This window comes from Chanodichthys erythropterus, chromosome 7 (assembly GCF_024489055.1).
Source record: "Chanodichthys erythropterus isolate Z2021 chromosome 7, ASM2448905v1, whole genome shotgun sequence".
Taxonomy (NCBI): Eukaryota; Metazoa; Chordata; class Actinopteri; order Cypriniformes; family Xenocyprididae; genus Chanodichthys; species Chanodichthys erythropterus.
The window spans coordinates 43,533,897-43,552,504 of record NC_090227.1 but is presented as its reverse complement, the minus strand read 5'-3'; the positions used below and the strand labels follow the sequence as shown (position 1 = coordinate 43,552,504).

Here is an 18,608-nt window from a genome sequence, read left to right as displayed (position 1 = left end):
ATAATGTTGTACAAATCACTGTGTAACGAGCTATATTTATAGATTTAAATGATTTATATTTTACATTTAACAAATAAATACTATATTTTAAATATTTAAAGGGGTGGTTGTTTATGATTTCACTTTTTTAACTTTAGTTAGTGTGTAATGTTGCAGTTTGATCATAAACAACATCTGCAAAGTTACGACACTCAAAGTTCAGTGCAAAGGAGATATTTTCTTCTACAGAAATCGCTTTTTAAGGACTACAACAAACGGCTGGTAGGGACTACAACGAGCTTCTTCCTGGGTTAGTGACATCACAAACCCTAAAACTGACATAAACCCCGCCCCCGAGAACACACAACAAAGGGGGCGGGGCCATGTTGGGCTGCTTTAGAGAAGAGGAAGAGTTGTTGTTTTACGCCGGACTGCTTCACAAACGAGGGTCAATTCAACGCTGGATTTGCACAAAAGATGAACATGACTACATTCACTAACCATTCAGAAACGTCTAAAAGTTGTAACTTCTTCCTGAGTCTCTCCATCAGTGTCGACTCCGGTTTGAACAATGTAAGGCTGAACACTTTCCTCATTTTGGCTGCGTGAGATTCTCCAGCTTTGTTGTTGTTGAGCTGTTAAAGCTCCGCCCTCTTCTGGAAAGTGGAGCTCATTTGCATTTAAAGGGACACACACAAAAACTGCGTGTTTTTTGCTCACACCCAAATAGAGGCAAATTTGACAAGCTATAATAAATGATCTGTGGGGGATTTTGAGCTGAAACTTCACACACACATTCTGGAGACACCAGAGACTGATATTACATCTTGTGAAAGGGGCATTATAGGTCACCTTTAAACAATTAAAACTGTCCATAGACAAATAAACACATATTTTCATTTTAATTGAGGTCTGACTTGTCATAACAAACCCGATCTCCAGATAAATATATCTTGAAAATGTAAGATATAAGTTAAGATATGCCATTAAAATGGCATGAAAAAATAAAATATTTGATTAATGTTGATATTCAATCTCAACTTAAGGTTGGTGTGATTGGACCTGACAGCTTTTCAACCTGCACAAAACCTGAATTACAAATCACAAGTGAAGGCTTGCCTCATGAATATTAAGTAGTTGCATGAATGGACGGCCCAGTGAAGTTCCTAGCAAAGTATGCACGACCTAATTAATATTCATGAGCTGAGAAATCATGTAGTGATTCCACACCCTCCACTTCAAAACTAGTTCTGGTGCCACACACACACACACACACACACACACACACACACACACACACACACACACACACACACACACACACACACACACACACACACACACACACACACACGGCATCATGTGTTTCTCAGTCTAGTGAGTGACACAAGATGACAACATTGATTTTCCTTCTTCTCCGACAGAAACAGCCTGAGATGACTCAGATCTGAGGGATTTTCCCAAAGAAATCCTGCTTCTAGATCACAACTAATCAAACGCTTCCGATCATGACATTTAACTAACAATGACCCACACACACTCCTGCAGCGCTTTGAGATCCTGCTGCTGATTGAAGCTTTTATCCAAAGAGGCTCACGACACATGTATTACAGTGCAGCGAGTGTGTGTGTGTGTGTGTGTGTGTGTGTGTGTGTTCCAATAAAAGTGACTGTCTGCCCTGTTTATTCCTCAGCACTGCACTACATTTCTTCAGAATAATAAATGAATGAATAAATCTGTATTTTCCTGCTCTTCGTTTTCATTCCCTCCTCATTACATCATGCTCAACCGTGCGGCCTCATTACGGGGAGCGAGTCACATGACCTGGTTTAAGCAGCATGTCCATAATTATCATCAGCCCCTTCATTTAAATCATTGATGCCCATCACAATCACAGGAATCATGAGGGCATTCGTGTGTTTTCATGTGTGACATTTAAAGTCAGGCTTATCTGAGGGTTTACTTGCGTTTCTTATTTATGGGATGAACTGAGACTGTTCCAAACCCTACTGAGTCGCCTACTTAGACAGCAGTGTAAGACATCACAGGTGTGAAGCCTGCTCTAAAACCATTTCACTAGTCTTTTCTTCACTATTGTGCTGTATATCTGAGTGAAACGCTTTGCAAACAAGAACAAATGTGGGGCGGGGCTTGACTTTGTCTGTGGGGAATTGATTGGATGGTTGTGGTTTGCTATTGGTGGATCTCATGTGAGTGACAGGTTGCCCCGCCCTCATCATCAGAGAAGAGATTCTGATTACGAGATTACGAGGAACATTAATTAAAAAACAATAATGATGAAATATCCAACAATGCAATATTCCATTAAAAATAAGAATGGTCAGATTGATTTGATGGCGACTTGTAAGTCAGCTTTGTTTCGGCCAAATGATAAGCAATAAATATAAACAGCCTCATCCCCCCTGAAGAGGCGTTACATAAATTAATTTCATGAGTGAATAACTCATAATTAAAAACAAATTCTCCACAGCTTTCCATTCCTTTCCCAGCATGCACTGGTGCCAGGATGGACAGAAGCTTGTATGCAAATTAACATTAGTATTGTGGTAGAGATAGATTGAGTGCTATCTTTCCATTATTTTCAGCAGAGCTCCCACGGGACGAGGTCGGAGGTCGCGTGCACCGTACACCAGCTGTAATTAGTGATGGGCGGGCGGGTCACATGCAGCTAAACGCCTCTTCATTTAAACAGAAACCACCCAATGACACGAAGCAAATGAAACAGTGTCGAGTGCTGCATCCAACGGTCTCTCACACGTTTATATAAATTGAAGGCACAGCCCTGACCTTTGACCTCATCTAAGGCTGTTTTCACATTGTTTGGAACAAATCACCCACAAATCACCTGAGACGTATTGTCATGTGACTAATGACTCCGGAGCTTCAGGAAAATGATGTCATGACAACACTGATTGGCTGATGACATCGCAAGAACACACACAGTCTCAAAGCTTCACTAGTCATGTCAAAAAAATTAAAATGTATTTATATATAAATATAAATTTAATATATATATATATATGTGTATAAATATTTTTACACAAGTCTAATTTATAGTAATTTTTTTTTACACAATTCCAATTTTCGAATTTTAATTTTTTTGACATGACTAGTGAAGCTTTGAGACTGTGTGTGTTCTTGCGATGTCATCAGCCAATCAGTGTTGTCATGACATCATTTTCCTGAAGCTCCGGAGTCATTAGTCACATGACAATACGTCTCAGGTGATTTGTGGGTGATTTGTTCCAAACAATGTGAAAACAGCCTTAGATGCCTTATATTATATATATAATTAAAAATAAAATAACAATATATTTTAATATATTACATTATATTTTAGTTCAATAAATATACTATTTTTGTTAATATATATATATATATATATATATATATATATATATATATAATATATACAGTACAGTCCAAAAGTTTGGAACCACTAAGATTTTTAATGTTTTTAAAGAAGTTTCGTCTGCTCACCAAGGCTACATTTATTTAATTAAAAATACAGTAAAAAACAGTAATATTGTGAAATATTATTACAATTTAAAATAACTGTTTTCTATTTGAATATATTTGACAAAGTAATTTATTCCTGTGATCAAAGCTGAATTTTCAGCATCATTACTCCAGTCTTCAGTGTCACATGATCCTTCAGAAATCATTCTAATATGCTGATCTGCTGCTCAAGAAACATTTAATGTGTACAATTGTACAAAATATTTGTGTACATTATTTTTTTTCAGGATTATTTGATGAATAGAAAGTTCAAAAGAACAGTGTTTATCTGAAATCTAATCTTTTGTAACATTATAAATGTCTTTACTGCCACTTTTGATTGATTTAATGCATCCTTGCTGAATAAAAGTATTCATTTCTTTAATTTCTTTTCAAAAAAATAAAAATAAAAATTCTTACTGACCCCAAACTTTTGAACGGTAGTGTATAATGCTACAGAAGCTTTGTATTTCAGATAAATGCTGTTCTTTTGAACTTTCTATTCATCAAGGAATCCTGAAAAAAAAAGTACACAACTGTTTTCAACATTGAAAATAATCATAAATGTTTCTTGAGCAGCAGATCATCATATTAAAATGATTTCTGAAGGATCATGTGACACTGAAGACTGGAGTAATGATGCTGAAAATTCAGCTTTGATCACAGGAATAAATTACTTTGTCAAATATATTTAAATAGTACACAGTTATTTTAAATTGTAATAATATTTCACAATATTACTGTTTTTACTGTATTTTTAATTATATAAATGTAATTTATTTTAATATATTTAAAAAATAGATTTATATATAAATTAGAATTATATATATATATATATATATATATATATATATATATATATATATATATATATATATATATATATATATATAATATATTTAATATATTTAATATATTTAATATATGTGTGTGTGTGTGTGTGCATATATATATATATATATATATATATATATATATATATATATATATATATATATATACATTAGAATTATTTATATAAATATATACATACCGTTTGTCTCCAGAGGACCTAATCTCTCAAATTTTTCCTCAAATATTTCTTCAAAGCAACATCTCTTTACTTTTTTCCACAAAATTACAGCGGAAATGACCCAAACATTACCTGCTAGGAATCTGTGTTAATGTCCCAGAAATAGGGCACTTATCAGCTACGATCCCGCGGTTCTGTGACTGTCCCAAAAGCTTAGAGGCAAAAGCTTTTGTTTTGGCTAATCCATCATTATGAATATTAAAGCTGAGCTCCTCTATGTGTGTGTGTGTGTGTGTGCATGATCCACTTTGTTTGCAATTCATTTGTACCTCCAAAGTACGATCCATCCGACAGCTTGGTCTCCTTGTTTCCTTTGGTGAGGACGCTCACGACGCCGTGCTGGATGAAGTACATCTTCTTCCCGATGGTTCCTTCTCGTATGATGTAATCTCCCGGCTGGAAGACCTCGAAGCGAAGTTTGGTGAGCATCGACGTCACGAAATTCGGATCTGCATTGGCAAACAGCGGCATAGACGCCACCAGCTTTCGACAGTTGAAGTTTATGATCTCCTGAACACATTATAGACAGATTGATCAAATATAACAAGCTGATATCATTTCATTCACTATACTAAACACTGCGACAAATGAGTATTCAGTGCATACAGATAATGCACATACTGAATGAATAGTAGTATAGCAGCATGTGTGTGTGTTTATGGGTGAGAGCAGGTTTACCCAGCATGCATCTGTGTGTCCTCACCTCTCTCAGTGGCTCATTTAGTTCTCCCAGAATGCTCTCTTCATCAAACATCTTCCCCTGGTATCTGTGCTCATAGTAATCGTGGATCCGCTGTCTCATGTCCGCTGGCAGCTTATGGAACGACATGTACTGCTCCACCTGCTTGTACTGCAGACGGACAGAGAGAGACAAGCATTATTTTTGTGTTTAACATGTTAAAGAGAATTTTTTGATGATGTAACAACACTAATTTTAAGGCATGCTTTTGATTTGATTTTCCTAGACTATGCTAGTTGACTAGTTTAAGGTTAATTCATTAATGCATATTATTTACCAATACATGATATAACATTATATAATTAATCACACTTTAAATATAATAATATTATATAATTTATAATATAATATAAATATTTATTTTTAATTTTTGATAAATTCAGATACTATTTTTATGTGAAATAGCTTATTCAAGATGGTATTAAATAAAAAGCAACATGCATTTTTATGATCCCTCTTGCTGTGTTAAAATTACTAACATTTTGCAAATTATTCAAGATAAAATATAAATATAAAATATTATATAAAATGATTTACAGTGCATAGCTGAACAAGTAATCTACTTTTTAAAGTTGCAATATAAATATTACATTTTAAATTATTTTTTTGATTAAATTAAAATTTTTATTGCATTTAACTACATTTTAAAACATGCTTTTATAAATAAGCAGTTCAATATGCCTATTAATAAATACATCTTAAATTTTTTTTTAATAATTAAAAAAAAAAAAGTTATTGGCTTCGGCATACAAGTTATAACAATAAGACAAACCTCCCACTGAGTGTGTGTGTGTGTGTGTGTGTGTGTGTGTGTGCTGTTCTGCATGTCGTCAGGACAGTTCTGACAGGGCAGAGCAAGAGATCAAAGGTTTGTAGAATACTGAGCAACAGTGCTGAGATCTTTACTGACCTTCTCTCTCTCTAACACACACACACACACACACACACGCACTTCTGCCGAATGACAATTAGCACCTCACACACACGTTATGCATCAGTTTAATATGCACAGCTATAAACCACATGAGAATCTGTGAGCAGACACGGACACATAGATATGATAATAGATATGACAGACAGATATCACAGTTCTTTTCCATTCTCATCTGATACTGTATGAAGGTGAGTTTTCACTGGAGATGCTCAAACACTGTCAGCTGCTGCCATAAAACACAGCAGACGCTAATATCCTCTGAACGGCACTATAACAGAGACAGAGAGCAGTTAGAGCCTAATGAGACTGATCAACGATGATCAACTGCCTGTGGCACTGCCTGAGAGAACACACACACACACACACACACACACACACACACACACACACACACACACACACACACACACACACACACACACACACACACACACACACACACACACACACACACACACACACACACACACACACACACACACAGACACAGACACACACACACACACCCACACACTCTCTCTCTCTCTATTTCTGCAACATCATGCTGAGTAGCTCCGCCCACCACAGCTCAATCTCATTGGCCCAAAATGCTGCTCCTCATGAATGTATGTTACACAACACATTCTGATTGGCTGATTGTGTGAGGCCAATAGCGTGTCACTAAAAACTGAACACATTTAAGTAACTTATTCTTTAGGTACTAGTAATTTTTCTTTAGGTACAAGTACTTATTCTTTAGATACTAGTACTTATTTTTTAGGTACTAGTGCTTATTCTTTAGGTATGACTGCTTATTCTTTAGGTACAAGTGCTTATTCTTTAGGTGTATTTATTTTTTAGGAACTAGAACTTATTCTTTAGGTACTAGTGCTTATTCTTTAGGTGTACTTATTTTTTAGGAGCTAGAACTTATTCTTTAGGTGTACTTATTCTTTAGGTACTAGTGCTTATTCTTTAGGTATGAGTGCTTATTCTTTAGATACGAGTGCTTATTCTTTAGGTATGACTGCTTATTCTTTAGGTACAAGTGCTTATTCTTTAGGTGTATTTATTTTTTAGGAACTAGAACTTATTCTTTAGGTACTAGTGCTTATTCTTTAGGTGTACTTATTTTTTAGGAGCTAGAACTTATTCTTTAGGTGTACTTATTCTTTAGGTACTAGTGCTTATTCTTTAGGTATGAGTGCTTATTCTTTAGATACGAGTGCTTATTCTTTAGGTATGACTGCTTATTCTTTAGGTACAAGTGCTTATTCTTTAGGTGTATTTATTTTTTAGGAACTAGAACTTATTCTTTAGTTACTAGTGCTTATTCTTTAGGTGTTCTTATTTTTTAGGAGCTAGAACTTATTCTTTAGGTACTAGTGCTTATTCTTTAGGTATGAGTGCTTATTCTTTAGGTACAAGTGCTTATTCTTTAGGTACTAGTACTTATTCTTTAGATACTAGTACTTATTTTTTAGGTACGAGTGCTTATTCTTTAGGTGTACTTATTCTTTAGGAACTAGTATTTATTCTTTAGATACTAGTACTTATTTTTTAGGTACGAGTGCTTATTCTTTAGGTGTACTTATTCTTTAGGAACTAGTATTTATTCTTTAGGTACTAGAACTTATTCTTTAGGTACTAGTGCTTATTCTTTAGGTATGACTGCTTATTCTTTAGGTACAAGTGCTTATTCTTTAGGTGTATTTATTTTTTAGGAACTAGAACTTATTCTTTAGTTACTAGTGCTTATTCTTTAGGTGTACTTATTTTTTAGGAGCTAGAACTTATTCTTTAGGTACTAGTGCTTATTCTTTAGGTATGAGTGCTTATTCTTTAGGTACAAGTGCTTATTCTTTAGGTACTAGTACTTATTCTTTAGATACTAGTACTTATTTTTTAGGTACGAGTGCTTATTCTTTAGGTGTACTTATTCTTTAGGAACTAGTATTTATTCTTTAGGTACTAGAACTTATTCTTTAGGTACTAGTGCTTATACTTTAGGTACGAGTGCTTATTCTTTAGGTGTACTTATTTTTTAGGAGCTAGAACTTATTCTTTAGGGACTAGTGCTTATTCTTTAGGTACGAGTGCTTATTCTTCAGGTACTAGCACTTATTATTCAGGTACTAGCACTTATTCTTTAGGTACTAGTGCTTATTCTTTAGGTACTAGCACTTATTCTTTAGGTACGAGTGCTTATTCTTTAGGTACTAGTGCTTTTTCTTTAGGTACTAGTACTTATTCTTTAGGTTCTAGTACTTTTTCTTTAGGTACGAGTGCTTATTCTTTAGGTACTAGTGCTTATTCTTCAGTTACTAGCACTTATTCTTTAGGTACTAGTGCTTTTTCTTTAGGTACTAGTACTTATTCTTTAGGTACTAGTACTTTTTCTTTAGGTACGAGTGCTTATTCTTTAGGTACTAGTGCTTATTCTTCAGGTACGAGTGCTTATTCTTTAGGTACTAGTGCTTATTCTTCAGGTACTAGCACTTATTCTTTAGGTACTAGTGCTTTTTCTTTAGGTACGAGTGCTTATTCTTTAGGTACTAGTGCTTATTCTTCAGGTTCTAGCACTTATTCTTTAGGTACTAGTGCTTTTTCTTTAGGTACTAGTACTTTTTCTTTAGGTACGAGTGCTTATTCTTTAGGTACTAGTACTTATTCTTTAGGTACTAGTGCTTTTTCTTTAGGTACGAGTGCTTATTCTTTAGGTACTAGTGCTTATTCTTCAGGTACTAGCACTTATTCTTTAGGTACTAGTGCTTTTTCTTTAGGTACTAGTACTTATTCTTTAGGTACTAGTACTTTTTCTTTAGGTACGAGTGCTTATTCTTTAGGTACTAGTGCTTATTCTTCAGGTACTAGCACTTATTCTTTAGGTACTAGCGCTTATTCTTTAGGTACTAGTGCTTATTCTTTAGGTATTAGCACCTATTCTTTAGGTACTAGTGCTTATTCTTTAGGTACTAGTGCTTATTCTTTAGGTACTAGTGCTTATTATTTAGGTACTAGTGCTTATTCTTTATGTATTAGTGCTTATTCTTTAGGTACTAGCACTTATTCTTTAGGTACGAGTGCTTATTCTTTAGGTACTGCCACTTATTCTTTAGGTACTAGCGCTTATTCTTTAGGTACTAACACTTTTTATTTAGGTACAAGTGCTTATTCTTTAAGTATGTACTTATTCTTTAGATACTAGTGCTTATTCTTTAGGTACGAGTGCTTATTCTTTATGTGTACTTATTATTTAGGTACTAGTGCTTATTCTTTAGGTACTAGCACTTATTATTTAGGTACCGGTGCTTATTCTTTAGGTACTAGCACTTTTTCTTTAGGTACAAGTGCTTGTTCTTTAAGTATGTATTTATTCTTTAGATACTAGTGCTTATTCTTTAGGTACTAGAACGTATTGTAGGTACTAGGGCTTATTCTTTATGTGTACTTATTCTTTAGGTACTAGAGCTTATTCTTTAGGTACTAGCACTTATTCTTTAGGTACGAGTGTTTATTCTTTAGGTCCTGGCACTTATTATTTAGGTACTAGTGCTTATTCTTTAGGTACTAGCCCTTTTTCTTTAGGTACAAGTGTTTATTCTTTAAGTATGTATTTATTTCTTTGGATACTAGTGCTTATTCTTTAGGTACTAGCACTTTTTCTTAAGGTACAAGTGCTTATTCTTTAAGTATGTATTTATTCTTTAGGTACTAGAACTTATTGTAGGTACTAGTGCTTATTCTTTATGTGTACTTATTCTTTAGGTACTAGTGTTTATTCTTTAGGTACTAGCACTTATTCTTTAGGTACGAGTGTTTATTCTTTAGGTACTGGTACTTATTCTTTAGGTACTAGTGCTTATTCTTTAAGTATGTATTTATTCTTTGGATACTAGTGCTTATTCTTTAGGTACTAGGACCTATTTTTTTATTTAACTATACTATGGTTACTAGTAACACATTTAGCATTTTTGCTGTTTTTTCTGTCATTCAGATATCAACTATTCAGTTTTGACTAGTATGCATTAATACATCCTAGGCACAATTGGAATAGTTACTAGTATCTAATAAATATGAACTAGTATCTAATGAATAAGTACAAGTATCTTCAAAAAGGTACTAGTAATGAATAAGTACTAGTACCTAATGGAATAGATACTAGTATCTAAAAATAAGTACTAGTAGCATGAAATTAGATATTAGTATGTTTTAAGGATTAAATGTTAAAACAGTTTGCCATACTCTATAGCAAAGTATAGAAAAGAACTGCAGAAAGATTCTTCAAAATTTGCTTTTTACAGAAAATAATGCCAGCATATGTGTTTGGAGCAACACGAGGGTGAGTAAACTCTCAGCAGAAACACACTGATCCTGTCCGTCTCCTGTAGTGCTCCAGCCTTCATACTCAATGAAGAAATCTGGTCCTGAATGAAAAACACACCAGCCCTCCACGCTCATGTGCGCATCCCAATGAAGCTGTTCCATCGACTGTGACGGCTCACCTACAAACCACACACACACACTGACCTCTCGAGTGTGTGTCGGTTTTTAATCAGGCTCTGTCCACTGATCATATTCAGCACACACACACACACACACACACACACACACACACACACACACACACACACACACACACACACACACACACACACACACACACACACACACACACACACACACACACACACACACACACACACACACACACACACACAGAGAAGCTGAGCAGAGGCTCAAGGAGACATCTGTGGCTTCAGAGGAGCTCCGTATGTGTCACAAAATGACATGGAGAACATGTTTTCAACCATAAACACACACAAAAGAAGATGCAAAAATTGGGGAAATAGATAGCTATTGTGATTTCAAATACAATACAAAAGCTTAATGTTTGCTGCGCTTGTTTGTAAGACTGCACAATTTGGTCAAAAACTGTTTAAATATCAATATGACTATATTATAATAATAATAATAATAATACTTATTGTTACTAAATAAAATATTAAACAATATAAGAAATTACTATAACATTTCACTCTAAAATAAAAAAAAGAGTATTTAGGAAAAATAATGTAAAAATAATAATTATACAGTTTGGACAATTTATACAGTTTGGACAAAAAAAATGAGATTATATATCAATATGAGTATAAAATATCAATAATAATAATAATAATTAAATAAATAAAAATCTTAAAAATATATAAAGAAATATTACTATTGTTAACAGTTCACTGTAAAAAAATATTTAAGAAAAATAAATAAATAAATAATACTAATAATTAATTTATTTTGCAGAGGTGCACAATTTGGACAAGGATTATGTGAATAATGGTAATAATAATAACAATAAATAAAATATTACACAAAATAAGAATTATTACTATTGTAGCGTTTCACTCTAAAATAAAAAAATACATAAATATGAGTATAATTTGGTCAAAAACTGTGATTAAATATCAATATGACTATATAATAATAATAATAATAATAATAATTTTATTTTGCAGTGGTGCACAATTTGGTCAAAGATTGTGTGATTATACATTAATATGACTATACTGTATAAATAATAATAATAATATTAATATTTGAATATTAAAAATAGTAATAATAATAATCTTTTTATTTTGCGGGGTTGGCAAAAGTGATAATATATTAATGTGACTATAATAATAATAATAAATTATTATTATTACATAATAAAAATATTAAACAATAAAAGAAATTTTACTATCGTAACATTCTGCTGTAAAATAAAAAGTAGTCTTGAAATTTAATAAAATAGTCAATTTTATTTTGCAGAAGTGCACAATGTGAACAACGATTATTTGATCTGTAAAAAATGTAGTATTTAAGATAAATACTAAAAATAATAATAATTTTCTAATGTAGTGTTTGTCGAAAATGATGTGGTTATATATCAGTAAGACTGTAATAATAATAATTATTATTATTTTTAAAATTTCAATAATTAATTCCCTCATATATTTAATTCAATTTCAGCCTTTGTGACTTGATGATCACATTAAGCGATTTCTGTGAAGGAGCAGAAGAACAGAGGCATCTGAAGAAGATTATAAACTTTAATATAAACTCTCTGTGATGTTCTGATGTGACACCAGATCTATTTCTGCATCTGTTCTCACAGCAGCAGACAGAACATCTGCTGATCGACTTCTGATACGTCAGACTGATTTCATGTCCTGAAAGACCACAGGAAGTGAATATCAGCTTCAGGAAGTGATGTAACACCAGCCCCCCAGATGACACTAAATGCTACATGCTCACATAATGACATAAAATCACCTGACTTTACACACACACACACACACACACACACACACACACACACACACACACACACACACACACACACACACACACACACACACACACACACACACACACACACACACACACACACACACACACACACACAGCTGAATGATTTACTGGCATCACGAGCAGCTCTCAGGTAAAAGTTGCTCTTCCTGAGGGAAGCAGACATCATCTGTCAGTTACAGTCAATTCACAAATCAATCCAGCTCCTCTGAGACACACACACACACACACACACACACTAACAGCGCATCCGTTCAGCCTCTTTCTGTCTCCCTAACACTACATGCAAATTTTCTTTCCAAATAAACATGAATAATTTATGTCCCAAAAGAGATGTCAGCGCTTAATTATAATTTCTAAACATTTACTTTGCCTTCTGCCTCTATTCCTCTCTGCGTGCGAGGAGTTTCAGCCAAATCCCGGGTTAATCACGGCCTGGAACATTTGCACTCGTACTGAAGAGAAAAATACTGCAGACCACAACATCTCTTCACAGAACGACCGCTGATCATTTTAGCAAACTATTTATGTGGCCAATATATTTAAATACAAATCAATCAAATTGAGTTACGCAGAGGAACAGAAACTCTAGGACTGAGACATCACACAAACTACTTTAAACCCTTAAAAACGTGATTTTCTTTGAAATAACCTGCACTGATGAATCCAGAAAGTCCAGAAACACGTGCTGAGAAAATAAAGACGGTCAGTGTTGTTTTTTCCCCCCGATAGAACATGATTTAACCACAGACACACACAAAATAAACGCTATGATTTGGGGAAAAAAATGTAATTGTGAACTTTCTGATTAAAGTTGGCTGCACAAATTAGTCAAAAATTTTGATTTTATATCAATTTGGCTATACAATAATAATAATAATAATAATTTTATTATGATTCATATCACTAAATACAAATATTTAAAAATATATAAAAAAATATTACTATTGTAGCATTTCACTACAAAATAAAAAAAAATAGTGTTTTTAAGCAAAAAATAAAAAATAAAACATTGTAAGGTTGCAAAATTTGGACAAAAAATTAGATTTTATACCAGTAGGAATATAATAATAATAATAATAATAATTTTATTATGATTAATTATACTAAATAAAAATATTTAAAAATATATAAGAATTATTACTATTGCAGCATTTCACTACAAAATAAAAAAGTGTTTTTAAGCCCAAAAAATAAATAAATAATATATATATAAAAAATAATAATAATAAATACATAAATAAGATATTAAACAATATAAGAATACATAAAATATTAAGCAATATAAGAACAATTAATATTGAAGCATTTCACTACAAAATAAAAAATAGAGTTTTTAAGCAAAAAATAAAAAATAAAACATTGTAAGGTTGCAAAATTTTGACAAAAATTTAGATTTTATACCAGTAGGAATATAATAATAATAATAATAATAATAATAATTTTATTATGATTAATTATACTAAATAAAAATATTTAAAAATATATAAGAATTATTACTATTGCAGCATTTCACTACAAAATAAAAAAGTGTTTTAAGCCCAATAAATAAATAAATAAATAATAATAATAATAATAATAATAATAAATACATAAATAAAATATTAAACAATATAAGAATAAATAAAATATTAAGCAATATAAGAACAATTAATATTGAAGCTTTTCACTGCAAAATAAAAAATAGAGTTTTTAAGAAAAATAAATAGATTATTTTCTTTTGCAGGGCTGCACACTTTGGACAAAAATGGCGATTTTTTAACCAGTATGACTATAATAATAATAATAATAATAATAATAATATTTTTATTATAAATTATTATCACTAAATACAAATATTTTAAAAAAATACAAGAATTATTACTATTGTAGCATTTTACAGCAAAAATAAAGTTTTAAAGAGTTTTAAAGGAAAATAAATACAAATATTTTATTTTGCAAGGTTGTACAATTTGGTCTAAATTTTGATTTTATACCAGTATGAATAATAAATAAATAAATATTAAACAATATAAGAACTATTACTATTGTAGCATTTTACTGCAAAATAAAAAAATATATAAATATGAGTATAAAAATAGTAATAATAACAATCATCCTCTTTTATTTTGCAAGATTGGCCAAAAATGACGTGATTAAACATCAGTATGAATATAATCATTCATATTAAGTCCAGAAACAATTTTGATTTCATCCCATGATACAATCAAAACCGCTTCTGTTGTGATGCTCTCTTCATAACCAGGCCATCCCAGCAGCCTCCAGCGGTATCCATGGCTACAGCAGGTTACCGTGTGAACGGGATCAAGGGGAATTGATGAATTTGCATGACAGACTGTGACTGGTCTGTATAGAGTCCAGCGCGCATGAAAGATCTGCGTCTTCCTTCAGAAGACTCTTGTGTTCAGGTAAACGTGTGTTTGACTTTGATTTCTCCACTTCTGTCCTGAATGAGCTGAATTTCAACAAGAGCAAATCCTGGTTTTCATTATTCTGAGACATTTAAATGCAGAACAAAGCCCTGGGCTGCTGCAGGATTCACAAAGGTCTCTCAAAGGTTGAGCTTAATTTAGGTCGCAGTGACCCACAAACTGAGACTCCTGCCTGATAAATGACCATCAGCCGGCCTGAAGAAGATCTCGTGATGAAACACCAGAGTTAGTCTGAGATCACTGAGATACTACTATAGGACCTTTTTTCCTCCTCCTTATTTAAATTTAACTTAAAGTTTTAGCAATTTTCTTGTATTTTTTCAAGTGTAAGATTTTATTTATTTATTTTTTTAAATAAATGAATGTATTATTTTCAGTCTAAGTTTTAGTTACTTTAGTACTTTAAGTTAAAATTTTATTTTATTATTTTATTTATTTCCATATTTATTTGAAATTTAGTCAAAGTTTTAGTAATTTCGTTGTGTTTTTGTCATGTTTATTATTTTTTTAATTAGAATAATTTATAAATGTCAGTCTCAGTTTTAGTCATTTTAGTACTTTAAACTATACAAAAATAATAAATGTGTCCTTAGCAACTAGCTGAAAGTTTTTAAATTAAATTAAATTAAATTAAATTAAATTAAATTAAATTAAATTAAATTAAATTAAATTAAATTAAATTTATTTCCATTTTTATTTGAAATTTAGTTAAAGCTTTAGCAATTTTGTTGTGTATTTTTGTCATGTTTATTAGTTTTTTAATTAGAATAATATATGCATTTTTATTTCAATTTTAGTTTTAGTTATTTTAGTACTTTAAGTTAAACTATATCAAAATAAATGTTTCCTTGGCAACTAGCTGAACGTTTTATGTTTTATTTTATTTTATTTATTTCCATTTTTGTTTTAATTTTAGCTCTTTTTTGTATTTTTTGTGTGTTTTTGTCATTTTTATTAGTTTTTTTAATTAAATACTTTTTTCAGTTTTATTTCAGTCTCAGTTTTAGTTACTTTTAGTACTTTAAGATAAACTATACAAAAATAATAAATGTTTCCTTGGCAACTAGCTTAAAGTTTTATACTTTTATTTTATTTTGTTTCAGTTAGAGTCAATTTTTTATTTATTTATTTCCATTTTTATTTTTATTTTAGTTAAAGTTTTAGTTTTTTGCTGTGTGTTGTTGTCATTCTTATTAGTTTTTATTGATTTAAAAAAAAATAATTAATTTATTAATTTTATTTCAGTCTTAGTTTTAGTTATTTTAGTACTTTAAGTTAAACTATAAAAAAATATATTTGTTGCATTTGCCACTAGCTGAAATAAAAGTTCAGTTTCAGTTTATTTTATTTCAAGTAAGTTTTTATAGTTTTAGTTTCAGTGTAGTTTTAGTTAACGATAATAACCCTGTAAAAGCAGCACATCTGTCATAGATCTATTCCTACTGATGTCATTACCGCATCTGCAACGCAAGCAGGAAAGATTCTCATAAAGTTCTTCCAGAGAAGCCCACGCATGGCTTAACATGAAAGCTGTGACTGCGGTGAAGCAGCAGCGGGGGTCTTCGGAGAGCGCAGGGACTGATTTCAGAGGAGGAAAGTCGAGTTCGGCAGCAGAATAAATGAGATTAGAGCCATCGGGTTGACTGGGGATAAAATAACCTCTGAGAGCTGCCAAGACTGGTCACACTGACGCATCTCTGCTCCTGCTGTTTCTAGTGCTGAACCTGAGACTCTTTCTCTCACACAAACTCGAGGCGTCAGAACATCAGGACTGCAGAATATAATCAGCTTTAAAGTTTTCATTTATCAGCCCCCGAGGAAATGCACATAATTGCCAAGTGTTAATTAAAGATTTGGAGCGAATGGGCAGAGAGGCGAAGCAGCACCTCGTTCTTGTTCACAACGTTTGGGGCCGACGTGTCAAAACATGCTGTTTATGAATAAATATACACACACCAAAGTCTCTTTCGGTGTGTTTTCATCAAAGTGGTCAAAGACCTTGATGTACACAAAAAGTACATTGAGAATCTGGGATTCAAACATGAAAAATTAAGAGAAACATGAAGAAAAGATTCTACATTGTGATGTCATTGTCTTTTCTTCCCTATTGTGCCGTATGTATTTGAGTGAAACGGCTTTGCAAACAAGAACAAATGTAAGTTAAAAAAACCCAATCGCTGAGACAAAACAACCCAATCGCTGGGTTAAAACAACCCAATCGCTGAGTCAAAAAGACCCAATCGCTGAGACAAAACAACACAATTCCTGAGATAAAACAAACCAATCCCCTGGGTTAAAACAACCCAGTCGCTGGATCAAAACAACCCAATCACTGGGTTAAAACAACCCAACCTCTGGGTTAAAACAACTCAATCGCTGGGTCAAAACAACAAAATTGCTGAGTTAAAACAACCCAATCCCCTGGATCAAAACAACCCAGTCACTGGATCAAAACAACCTATCCTCTGGGTTAAAACAACCCAACCGCTGGGTCAAAACAACCCAAATGCTGAGTTAAAGCAACCCAATCGCTGAGTTGAAACAACACAAATGCTGAGTTAAAACAACCCAACCACTGGGTCAAAGCAACCCAATCGCTGGGTCAAAATAACCCAATTGCTGAGTTAAAACAACCCATTCACTGGGTCAAAACAACCCAATCACTGGGTCAAAACAACCTAATTGCTAGGTCAAAACAACCCAATCGCTGGGTCAAAACAACCCAATTGCTAGGTCAAAACAACCCAATCGCTGGGTCAAAACAACCTAATTGCTGAGATAAAACAACCCAATCACTGGGTCAAAACAACCTAATTGCTGAGATAAAACAACCCAATCGCTGGGTCAAAACAACCTAATTGCTGAGATAAAACAACCCAATCGCTGGGTCAAAACAACCTAATTGCTGAGATAAAACAACCCAATTGCTGGGTTAAAACAACCCAATTGCTGGGTCAAAACAACCCAATTGCTGGGTCAAAACAACCCAATCGCTGGATCAAAACAACCTAATTGCTGAGATAAAACAACCCAATCGCTGGGTCAAAACAACCTAATTGCTGAAATAAAAACAACCCAATCGCTGGGTCAAAACAACCCAATCGCTGAGTTAAAGCAACCCAATTGCTGAGTTAAAGCAACCCAAATGCTGAGTTAAAACAACCCAACCGCTGGGTCAAAGCAACCCAATCGCTGGGTCAAAATAACCCAATTGCTGAGTTAAAACAACCCAATCACTGGGTCAAAACAACCCAATCGCTGGGTCAAAACAACCTAATTGCTGAGATAAAACAACCCAATCGCTGGGTCAAAACATCCCAATCGCTGGGTCAAAATAACCCAATTGCTGAGTTAAAACAACCCAATCACTGGGTCAAAACAACCCAATCGCTGGGTCAAAACAACCTAATTGCTGAGATAAAACAACCCAACCGCTGGTTCAAAGCAACCCAATCGCTGGGTCAAAATAACCCAATTGCTGAGTTAAAACAACCCAATCACTGGGTCAAAACAACCCAATTGCTGAGATAAAACAACCCAATTGCTGGGTTAAAACAACCCAATTGCTGGGTCAAAACAACCCAATTGCTGGGTCAAAACAACCTA

General features: G+C 32.9%; 1 protein-coding gene across 1 annotated transcript in view; it reads right to left on the bottom strand.

Annotated features, from left to right (window-relative positions):
- The window catches only part of hcn4 (hyperpolarization activated cyclic nucleotide-gated potassium channel 4), a 106,511-nt gene that overhangs the window by 10,241 nt on the left and 77,662 nt on the right, over window positions 1-18,608 (bottom strand). The window contains exons 5-6 of the mRNA XM_067389473.1: window positions 5,274-5,420; window positions 4,840-5,080 (exon numbers count right to left, since the gene is read on the bottom strand). Of these exons, the coding sequence (XP_067245574.1) occupies window positions 4,840-5,080; window positions 5,274-5,420 (388 nt within the window). The remainder of the gene's footprint in view (window positions 1-4,839; window positions 5,081-5,273; window positions 5,421-18,608) is intronic.